General features: G+C 38.6%; 1 protein-coding gene across 2 annotated transcripts in view; it reads right to left on the bottom strand.

Moving 5' to 3' along the window:
* Nucleotides 1-12,334, bottom strand: part of PLPP1 (phospholipid phosphatase 1) — a 62,041-nt gene that overhangs the window by 10,598 nt on the left and 39,109 nt on the right. For both annotated transcript variants that reach the window (XM_085043566.1, XM_085043565.1), the window contains exon 4: nt 3,861-3,918. In XM_085043566.1, the coding sequence (XP_084899692.1) occupies nt 3,861-3,918 (58 nt within the window). The remainder of the gene's footprint in view (nt 1-3,860; nt 3,919-12,334) is intronic.

The raw sequence follows: 12,334 nt of genomic DNA, 5'->3' as shown, positions 1-12,334 counted from the left end.
ATCGAGCTCTGCCAAATGAGTCTCAAAATACATTCTCCACTACAGCTTCCTAGACTGACAGGCTGCAAGCAGGTTTTTTTCTGGGGTTTCACTCATTCTATGTACCAATGAGTTAGAAAATATAAGAAACTGTAACTTTAACCATGAAGTGCACTGAAAACCCAAGCTTTAAACTAGTCTATCTAGACACAACACCTTTTTTATACGTGCAATGACTATGCTGTGAGAACAAGTGATGTATACTGCTGCTTATTTAAACAGATAGTTTATATTATCTATTTAACCTTCCCATGCAACAAACAGTTAAGATAGAGAATTTGGTGATGAATACAGTGACTGGTGTTTCCACGTGTGTCCCTTGATGTGAGGTGGGATGTGCAGCACAGGATTATGTTCAAAATTGCAGGTTTTTTGCCCTGAAGCCAGCAAAACCATGCAGTCAGATCTCAGATAATTTTGGGAATCTCCTGTAAGCAGAGGAAAGAAATACTTCTCAGCATAATTCAGACTCTTGAAAAAATCCAAATGGTTGCCAAGTCAGAAATGTCATAGAATCACAGAATTGTTTAGGTTGGAAAAGACCCTTGAGATCATTTGAGTTCAACTGTTAACTCAGCACTGCCAAGTCCACCACTAAATCATGTCCCCAAGTGCCACATCCACAGATATTTTAACTACCTCCAGGGATGACGATTCCACCACTACCCTGGGATAGCCTGGTCCAATATTTAACAAATCTTTCCAAGAAGAAATTTTTCCTAATATCTAGTCTAAACCTCCCTTGGCACAACTTGAGGCCGTTTACTCTCATTCTATTGCTTGCTGCTTGGGAGAAGAGGCCAAACCCCACCTGGCTACAGCCTCCTTTCAGATGGTTGTAGAGTGATGTGGTCACCCCTGAGCCTCCTTTTCTTCAGGCTGAACACCTCAGCTCCCTCAGCTGCTCCTCCCAGGACTGGTTCTCTACAGACTCACCTGACACAGCACATGCATTCAGCAGGTAACATTTAAGAGCACACTTTCTGCAGTGCACACACACACCCCAGACTCCTCCAGCCTCCCAGAAAGCAGTGTGCTGGTGTCTGGTTATGATTAACACTGCTTCTGAGTAATGCCACATGTTAACGGCCTGTCCTGCTGATGACTCAGCCCGTGGCTGCAGAACGTGTGCAGGGAGCAGATGAAGCCAATATCAGAGTTCAGCGAATTAACAAGCCATCAAGTGCTGCAAGTTTGGCTTAGAGCCAGCAGCAGCACTCTGCCTTGCCACATGGGCAAGTGTGTATGTGTGTTTTCCTCACCTTCCTGCACTAGCTGTCTTTTTGAAGACATCTGCACTCGATTTGCTTTTTTGGTATGTAGTAAGCCTATTAATTAGCAAAATAAAAACACACTGCACAGGAGCCATTGACCTTCAGCTATTCGTACAATGGCCTCACAGCAGCTTCTAGATGAATAATCTTTTTATTGCACAGAAGAAAGTAGAAGTCTAATCTTATTATCAGACACAGGGAAGTAGAAGTCTAATCTCCAGCCTCCTATTTTTACTGGGCAATATAGCTCAGCCAGAGACAAGAAACCAGGGTGCAGGAACAGACAGGGCTCTGGATACTCATTGACTGGTTTCTGATTAACAAACTGATCTCCAATTAAATACATTCTGTTCAACAAATGCCATTTTAGAAGAGTTCAAGGCATTTGTACCTCTCTAGCTTAAGGACACTACTAAGTAAAGCCATGTTTTGCAGTTACTACAGAATTGAATGAGCACAAGGACAGCCCTGAGCACACCAAGTGTCTGAACCAGGAAAGCCAAAAGGCCAGGATTTACAGTATTTTGAAGTGGCTTGTGTAGGATGGGTTTGATTAGCACTTGAATTGCCACCTGCCCATGTGGAAGGTTCCTAGGAGTGATGCTTATACACACAAAGCCCCAAAACAGCTAAGGTTCATAATTTCCTCTTCAAGAACCTCCCAGACAAGCTCTTCTGCATGGTTTCAAAAAAACCCATGCCCTAGGCAACTACAGAAAGCATTATTCAACCCACATGAAGTTAGTAACTTCAAAATAAAGAATTCTTTACTTTCTTGCCAAAGGCTTAATTTTTTCCAAGCCTAGTAGGTTAACTACACAAGGTCTGAAGTCCAGTCTGTTCAGCACATCTTCTACTATGTTGTATTCAACTAAAGAGTTGTATTCTCTAATGTGACCTATTACCTTGTATTCCATTAATGAGTGAAGAACTCCTCCTGACCACCACTGTTTGCCCAGGCTGCAGCAAAATGCTCCTTAGATACAAGACAGAAGTAAAAGCTCTGACAGCTACAGATTCCTGACAGATGACTGTAATCCAATCAATACAAATTATAACTAATATATATTGTTACACACCTACAAGGCTTTTCTTATCTTCAGGTTTGTCCTTCTGTGATGTGGCAGTATCACGTTATGACATTGCTCAACAAAACCACATATGAAGGCATTGGATGAGAAGGGTCTGACTGAGCCAGAGGGGCAAATCAGTATTAGGGTGCTACCAGTACAGCAGTAATTGCTTCACTCTACTATGGAAAGAGTGGGTTTGGGTTTGAAATGCTACTACACGTGGACCCATATAATTTTGGAAACTGCCAGTCATAATGAGCAAGCAAAGACACTTCATTATTTATTTTAAAAAACCTAAACAGCTGACAGGAAGTCATACTACATTCTAGTCAAACCCAGGACATAATACTTCTATGAACTCTTCGTATTTACATTAGGTAAGACCGGTAAGGAGGGGAGAGGAACTAAACAGGTTTGGCCAATAAAAACTACTTGATAGATCAAAACTGAACACCAAGCTTCTGAAAGAGCTTTATTTTGAAATAAAGCTAAGAAAATATCTACATCATACTGAAGTGCCACCCCTTCTGGGTGTGTAGTTCTACGGTTTTTTATTTAGTTAGAACAATCAGTCCACTCACTGCAGATGTTACATTATTGACAAGAGACAGGGAAAAAATTAAAAATGCACCCAAGACAATAGAGCAAATTGAATCTGAGGTCTGTAAAGATTCTGGAATGTACATATTACAGTAGCACCTTATATCCAAGACTAGACATTAATTGTACAACTACATTAACAACAAAATTCCACAGAGATCTTCATACCTTCTATGTTACCTGTTAGCAGGGGGAGAACAAGAAAATCAATCTTTCATGTTACAAAGCTTATGCTAAGAGTGAAGATAATTTGCCTTCATTGACTTGGAACAATTTCAGCTAAAATACATGGATCTCCATCTGAAGCATTTCTGAATTGATCTTATCATTAATATTTACTTTCACAGACAGATCTGTCCCCTTGCTTCCCTCACTCCCCCTGTCTGTCCCTAAAAAAATAGTAGGAAACACAAAGAAATTTGAAAATTCAAGTTGATCTGCTTTTATATTTATGGGCCCAGCCACACTTGATCAGGGTTTAAGGGTCTTGTTTGCTTTATTTCAAAAAAGGCTTTGCACATTTCACTACATCAGACACATTTTACAGATTTTTATAAGGCTTACAATATTTTAAATGTAACTAAATTTAAGTAGTGTCTTCATTTCAAAACCCACTTGTCACTGGGCTCATTTTAGACATGACACACAAGCCAAATACCATATTAAGTATTCTTAGGCATACTGAACATCATTCTACTTCTTGTCCCAGTATCACCATCCTTACAATTCCTGCTGAGCAATCCTTAACTGTACCAGACAAACATCCTACAAAAGCAAGGTCCCTTGTGCAAGGCAACCAAGTAAATATTTCAATTTTTGTGCTGGGTAGCTAATAGCTCTTTTGGTATCACTTAGATGGAAATAGCATACTTACTGCCACGAAGAGCATGCAGTACATGGAGAATGAAGAATGGCCAGAATAAAATGATAGTCTGGAAGAGAAAAGATCAGACATAATCAGTTTTCTTCTACAACATTCAGTCAGCAGCAAAACTAATCTATATTATACAAGTGAACTAGTAAAATGCAAACATCTCCACACTATTCTTCAAGGAGGCTCTCTAGCACATCACACACATCTGACTGCAGCTTCTAACAAACAGTACAGACTTGACTACTCAGCAGTTATCCTTTTCCAGGGTTAAGCTGATCTCCACACCAGGCAATAACTACTAAACCTTTGACAGAAGTTTGAGCAGCAAGGGAACACATATTCAAAGATAGAAGTCAGGTGTCTTTTAAAGCTGCATTTTTGTTTCATCTTGACAAATGCCAGGATACTTTAAAAATATTACTTCTTAAAATTCCTTATCTTCTAGTCACAGTACATGTATGACTACAAATGACATTATTCACCCCAAACCAATTACTTACATTTAGTCACCATCAAGAGGCAGCAGTTAACAACTCATATGTAGTATTTCATACTACCTAGGTACAGCTGTGTCAAATGTATGATTCACACAGACCCTGATCACTGAAGGGTAGAGGGAAAGGGAGGAATGCAGTTTATTAGCCAACCACAAAAGATGACATCTGATCTAATATTTGTAGAAATAGCTTCATACTGGGCCATCTCATTTAAAGTGTCAACATTGCCTTCAACTCTTAAAGGCTTTTAGCAGGTCCAGGTTGAAGGGACTTGACAGTTGACAGTGACAGTCCAGGATGCCTTTGGCCAGGCCCTAGACTGCACAGCTGGTTTTGTGAGGAGCCACAGCTGTAAAATAAATGCCACCCACATCTTCAAGAAAAGAAGGCAAAATGGAAAGGGATTTCTAATTCAGTTTTAAGCAGGGAGATGAAAGAACTGTACTTAGCACTACTTTATTCCACTTTATGCACAGAGCCTTGTAACGGTGCTGCTTCACCACCAGCCAGGTCTCAGCCAGGCTTCTGTGCAATCCAACCACACAAACAGAGCACTCCTCCCTCAGCAGTCTGGCATACACAGATGAGGCCAACTTAACAAAAACTTTTATAGCTCTCTAGTCTGACCTCTACCATACCCAGCAGGTCCCTGTTTTGGTGCCTCTGCCAAGCAGAGACCCTGAGGCCAAGGAAATTCCTGGTTAAGGGAAACATTTCTACTCTTCAGACTAAGTGTAATGCAGCAAGGCAATTAGGTTAAGCATATCCTACTCAAATACCACAAAGAAGGCAATGAAACACTCTGGTACACAAGTGAAACTGCACAACTTCCTGAATAAATCTGCATGTATAACATTTAGAAATTGATTCAGAAAAAACCTACATAGATTAATTTTTAGAGCTTTTGGTTTATGGTTGATTTAAAACACCGGCAATAGCTTCTGGTTTCAGAGCCACTAAATAAGCAACCTGAAATAAGATTAATTTTGTTTCACCAACTGATGTTTTCCAATTAGCTTCTTAAAAAGAAAAACTCTATTGACAAAGAATTATCTTCAGATGTTTAAAGTTCAAAACCATTAAGATTACACTGTAGCTAGACAACCCATTTACCACTTTTGTACTCTTAACACTCAAAAACTTCTGGGCAAGAGTCCACTAGAAAAACCAACAGGCATTTTGAAGTGCTCTGTCCTTCAAACATGTCATCTCAGAATGCAAAACATGCTGCTCTACAGAAGATACAAAATAAGGAATTCCTGGCTCCTGTGACAACATTTTCTCCAATAACTCTGGGGCTATTCCTCTTGGCCGTAGGATGACATTTCCTACAATTACTAAAAACAACCCATTGCGAACTGAAGGAATTTAGAAGACTAGTAAGTGATAAAAGGAAAAAAATATTCTATGTTTGTTTTGGAATTCCTATACCATTTGAAAGATGCTGTTGACTACTGGTCTTTTGTTTTAGGAAAGTATTAGCCTAAGGTAACATTAAGAATGCCTTGTCCCAAGTTGAAGATTACAAATTTTGAGTGCATTCTTATCAGGCATAGACAAGTATGCTGTACATGACTGAAAATATTGTGCTTAGCACATGAAGTATTGCCAGAAATACAACAGGGACAAAATATTGATCCAACGTGTACATTCTGCAATCCTAGTGAAATGTCTTTGGCAATACTGCTGCCTCTAGGCTTCTTTAAAAAACAGACATTTAAAAAAAAAAAAAACCCCAACAAAACTTTAAATCCTTTCAAACATGAAGATTAACAGTGAAAAAGTTTCCCAACAATTCTTCAGCATGCCTTCCCAAAGGCAGGAGAACATCCTGTCTATCAGACCAGCCAAGCACTTGCACAGCCCAGGCTTCTTTGTGATTGTACTGCAAGCGCTGGCTTGGTATGAGCCAGCAATAAAACAATACAGACAACTCTCAAAATACCTACTGTTCACCTGTGAAAGAAAGGCTAAATTATCCCAACAGGAATTCACACATCAGATGCCAAAACATCATTTTCAAAATAGAATTAGAACAATGTCCAGTGAGACTGAAGTATTAAATAGAGCTGGCAAGTGCAAAGTCTTGACCAGATTGTTTCAAAAGTGGCCAATTCTGACAAAAAAAAAAAGTTTTTCAGAGGTCCATGCCTTTTAGTCCATCAATACCTAACTCACAGACCTCTTCCTATGTCAGGAACAAGGCTTCATTTTAACAGGGGAAAAAGCATAAGCTTTAATTACTTCCACTTGGACAATGTATTATTCCCAAGTTAGAAGAATATCTTAAGTAGTAGCATAAAACCAGCTTCAGGTCCCAGCTGGGGTCTAAAATACACTTCCTAGTTTCCAATTTACACAGAAGAGCTGGACATCATAAAAAGGTCTTAAAATAATGAAATTTAAGGTCTGTTTAGCTTTCTTGAAACTTAGTTTTGCCATGAATTTCACATGGCTTCCGATAAAGACAAAAATAAAGACACAGTTCTTAAAAAGGTTGTCATAAGATTGACTACAATTAATCACTATGGTTTATTACTGTAAGTCTGCATATTAAAGAATACCTGGAAAAATAATCAAAGTACAAACAATGTCTACAAGAAACATATCAGCTGAACCACTTTGTTATTTTAGCCAGGATTTCTAAGCTGAAATAAGCAATACTAAGAGATTGTCCTGCAGGACTGGACACTGACAACCTTCTATTCCTTTCCACACACAAGGGCACCTTAGCCTAGGGAGCAGAGCTGGCCTGATACATTATGTTTCTTCAGTTAGTACAAAAACGGAACACAGCACATAAAAGGATCTTTTGTTTTGGACTGTGATTTACAAGAAAGAGCATGTTTTAAGTAGTAAGTTTTGCTTGGCAGTGTTTTGTAAAGTGCATTATTTCTTAAGCGAATTACTACCCACTAGAACTCAGTAAACAAGCTCAATGTTTTTTCTTAATTTAATGTCTTTGTGTGAATACCTAAATGTGCAGAAACTTTTAGACAAGTGCAGAAATCTGACAGGGAAATTAATAGCTTTAGAGAAACACAAAGCTAGAGAACAGCTGAACACATACGGAGCATTAAATGGTAAGAAATTAAAGTGCTAGAAATGACAGTAGAAAGATAAGCCAAAAGAAAGGGCATCTTCTTGTTCCACAATAAAGGTGGCAGAGGCTGAATAATAAAGGAATCTTCCCAATGTAACTATAGAATTATGGAATGATCCCTTGGAGAAAAACAGGAGGCTCAGCACAACATTATGCACACTCCCACATCAAAGCAAATAAATACACCCAACTGGATTAGCCAGCAAGTCCTTTCCATCTTCAAGTTCCCTGGATTCTCCCAGTCTGACTCAAAGCTTCCACTGACATTTGTGTTACCCATTCCATGATCTGGAGGGGAATAAATGCCAGAGTGCTGCAGCTCAGCATGCCTGTGTTGAGTAAGCCAGAGAGCTCCATGTGCTTGTTAGTGATATATTCCTAGTATTTCAGTGCCATGGTTTAGTAAAGTCCTAGTTCTATATTTAAGCTGAAGCACCACATTCTTTAAAGTCAATTTTCTCTGCATTCAACAAATCAGCTTGCTCTCCCAGGACTCACTGTTTCCTCATGTGCTGGACTTGCACTGCTACAACTTTCAAGATCAGTGTGGGCTGAGAGGTTTGAGGACTCTGAAATTAAGCACTTTTATAATTTCTGCAAAGAAAAGTTAAAATAAATGCACAAGCAGTTCACCTACTGAATAATATCAGCAACTACTCAGAACCCCATTTTCAAAATACAACATTCCCAATTTCTCCACTTTGTTCCTTCTCTGCCAGTAGTTATATCCATACTTCAGTACAAAGCCATACACTTAAACATAGGAAAACACTGCCAGAGTCCTAATTCAGTAATCCTCATCTGGAAAATTTTACTGACAGGTTTCTCAAGACCTAACATTTAATAGCAAGTATCTTGCACAATTCCCTAGTCATATCTGGGGGGAAGGGTGGATCCACTCAGCTCTACTTTAAACAGTAGCAGATAGGGAGAAAACTACCAATGCTGACATTCAACACACATAATTTAATATCATGCCCATGTTTTTTGCAGACTTTCCACATTTTTCCTTTTACGGTCAATCACACACAAATTTCCCTGCTTACCCTACTGAGAAACCTAATCTAACCTATTCTAAGAAGAGACAGGTATTTTCTACTTTCTAACCACCTTCATCACCACCAGCCTTTGAAACAAATGCTGCAGACGGCACAAGAAAGAGGGGTATAAAGTAAGTGTTTCCCAAGTGCAGGATCAACATGAAGTAGTTTTACTCAGCATTAAGTAGTACAAGGATTGTCCTTACTATTAAATTGACCAGATTCTGAAGTTAGTTAAAAGCTTCTGCTGGCAGGATTTGATGGGTGTTTGTTCCTTTCCTCTCTGGGAATTGAAGAAATTAACTGACAATACAGTCAAGTGTGCAGACATTCTGTACGTTCTATTTAAACAGAAGTACTACAAACTGATGGAACAGCCTAATTGAGTAGTGACTACTTAGCTAGCTATTTTGCATCTGGCAGCAGAAATTTATACCAGAAGCTACCAGAGGAATACACTTAATTGCAAGACAACCTGTTATAAAAAAAATTCACACTCCTACTGTTCTTTTCCTTCTTAAATGAGTAGCAGTCAACCCTGCACATGGACCTCCCAAATTTTTTTAGTTTTTATCTAGGGAGGAAGAAGTTCCCAACTCTTGGCATTCATGCCACACACAAACATGTACATTTTGAGGTTTCAATATTACAAAGTCCAACCAAATTCCATGCTGCAATTTCCTCATGCACATTGCAAAACCATTACAAAACAAGTTACCTTTCAACAGTTCTGATTTTATCACTCAATTTAACTGAATGCACAAAAGGAAAGTTTAACTTTCCACTACATTTCTAGCTAGCCTCCAATAGGGAAAAAAAAAAAAATTAGGACTTTGCTTACTTCTCCTCTTAGTAATCCCCCTCAGGAAAGAGTAAAAGTGAAAATAGCAGCAAGGGGTACTCAAGCCAACATTTCTGAAGACTAATAGCTTGTTCTCACATGCACCAGATTACAGGCTCCTGTTCCATTAATTATGTCTGCATAACTTACCCACATAATGCTTTTTTGACTGACAGTAGCGGTACTTTACATAAACGGAATGTTACCTAAACTGAATGTTACCTATCACTACTCAAAAGGTCCAATTCATGCTAGAGCAAAGGAGATGTAAGATCTGAAACAAGATCCAGATTGCAGAACTGCATCTCACTTGGTTAGAGCATGTTCACCTTTCAGATTCAATTCTCCCTACCACTAGTTAGTTTCTGTTGCAAAGGCAGCTCTTTTTGATCCCAAATCAAGTACAGCCCCATTTCAACATGAACTGTAGCCTAAAAGCTTCTAAAGCTTAAATACTTCAAGTCTTTTATCCACTACCATCTCTCATTTTTCCTTGCATGTAAAATTACATGTAGTTGCCCCAAGTGCCACTTCTCAGATGTGATTAATAATTTCATTAGGACTGTAAGTGTTCCAAATCCAGCCATGTTATATCTTAAATAATTCTAATGACAGAAGGGTGAAAGCAGTATTTCAGGAAAAAGCTGCCCCATCTGAATAGTAGCACACATGTGACCTTCCATTCCTTTCAAATGCCTTGGTATCCAAGCTGCTTCAGACTCTTTTTTTTGCGTGTGTTTTCAGAAGTGAAAATTAGTAAATTAGCCTCTGATGAAAACTCTTATACACATATTTCAGTAGTGTAGAGCACTTCCCAGGCTAAAAAGCTCCATAAAAGAAATAATCAGTATTACACACAACATACCAGTATGCCCCTAGCAAACACATAATAAGTCTCGAGTATGTCAGAGGAATTTCTGATTCATGATGCTGATAGAAACTGCCAGATGCAAAGTAATCCATTTAGTTATGCTTGAATCATTAAATGTAGCCTGGTTTTCAACAAAGCTTTAAGAAGTTGTGAAACAGAATATTGGTATATTTTATAAATCCAAGTCATTTTAACATGCAATAATGCTTCATTATTGAAATACTCCCAATATTGACAGGCCAGGGGGTTGGGAGAGGGAGAAACAGGTTGTTTAACAGAGATGGGTTAACTTAAAGCAAATGTTCAGTCTCTTGACCTAAGTTTAAAAATTCCAGAGCAAACCAATTACTATCTAATTGAACAAGGGAAAACAAAAGCATTCATTAACATAGAAGTAAGTAATGTATGAAGCTTGTATGTTTTGCATACAAGGTTTTTTGGTTTTGTAGTTTTTGGGTTTTGTTTTAACACAGTTACAGTTTTGAAGGGGTACATAGAAAACATAATAGTTTCAGAAGTTTGGCTGAACTTCAAATGAAGTTCTATGGGTTAGTCTCATACCAGCCCTCTGCAATGGGTGCCCAGGTTCTGGGAACTGCTCAGTGATTTAACTGCACTCTCAGCACATGCAGGGCTACAACCTGAGAAAGAGCTATGAACAAAGCTGACAAATTCCTGGCGAATGATTGGTAAAGGGCACCACCTTGGGAACTGTGTTGAAATAAATTATTGAGGTCAAGACAGTCAGCTCTAATTTCCTAAAAACTTCCTTTGAAGATTACATTTTGAGTTTGCAATGGCAGACTACATACAGCTTGTTTTGAGTGCAGTCAGCATGGGAGCAATACATCAACTGAAGCAGGGAACTATTTTTTCCTTTAGACATCTGAGTTGTAATATGAATCTGTACATTAGTAATACAATTATAATTATGAACCTTGACAGCTGTGTTATCTGTTACCACAAACAGAAAACTAACAGACTTAAATTAGAGAACTACAGATATCCAAAGTTAACTTAAAAGGAAGTGTTTCACAGACATACACATCCTTGCTAGCTGTACAAGTCTGCTTTGGGGAGCAACAAAGTTGAGACTGCACAGAGTGCCTCTGAAGTAGCAACCTTCTACAAAATGGTGTAATGTTTACCACTTCAGGTTCAAAGGTGTAATTTCCATGTATGTGCTTAGTGAGCTGACAAATAATCCAGGAAGGGCAGTTTCCTGGACAGGTTCCTGGATCTACTTTGTCAGTGGGTTTTCAGTTTTGCTCCAAACCCAGGACTCTGAGCTTTTAGGTCCCACCCCAACACCCATACTTGGCAAGAAAAGCTAAAGATGTCTTAAGCAACAAAAGTATTTAGAAGTTAGTGATTGCATTATTGTGACAAACCTGCACTACTCAGCTAAAATGTAATAAATACTTCATTGAAGAAAAATTTGTAGTAAACTAAGGAAGCTTAAGCAGGTATATTAGGGAGCCCTTTAGCACACAACCAGGACACTTACACATGGACAAAAAAACATTATGTCATACAAGAATTTGTACTGAGGAGAATCAGTTTAACCATTGTTCAAGCAATAAGATACAACAAACTGTACTGCAAACTGCAACCAAATTTAGCATCATTAGAAGAGAAAGGCATTATCAAACTATGTGAATATCCTGGCATTCAGTTCATCTTCTGAGTACTGATACCACGGCTCTGTTCTTCCCGTCCCACTAAGGGAAAAGACGGATTTTTGTTCTAACTTCATTCTACAGCTCTGAAACATTAATTGGTTCAGAACATGATTCCAACTTCAGCTACACTAAGTCTTTCACAGTAAATTCCTTATAATATATACTAGACAAGATAATTAAGGCAACCACTTTTAGTACATCCACTGTCAGTACTCATTTGCAGATCACCCAGACCACTTCTATTTGCTCAGAAACAGAGGTTAAGCAAAACATGGTGTGTATGCACATGAATACTGCATGTACACGCTGTAACTGCTCTGCTAGAAACCTGCTGTCATACCTAAAACTTTACTTTTGTTTAAAGAGCTCATCTGTCAAAGGACCGTTTAGACATATATTTTCACAACCTTGACTACAAAAGATCTGGATCCTTACTTCCC

This window comes from Lichenostomus cassidix, chromosome Z (assembly GCF_008360975.1).
Source record: "Lichenostomus cassidix isolate B80296 chromosome Z, HeHo_3.0, whole genome shotgun sequence".
In the NCBI taxonomy this organism is placed as follows: domain Eukaryota; kingdom Metazoa; phylum Chordata; class Aves; order Passeriformes; family Meliphagidae; genus Lichenostomus; species Lichenostomus cassidix.
This window is presented reverse-complemented; position numbering and strand designations above follow the sequence as displayed.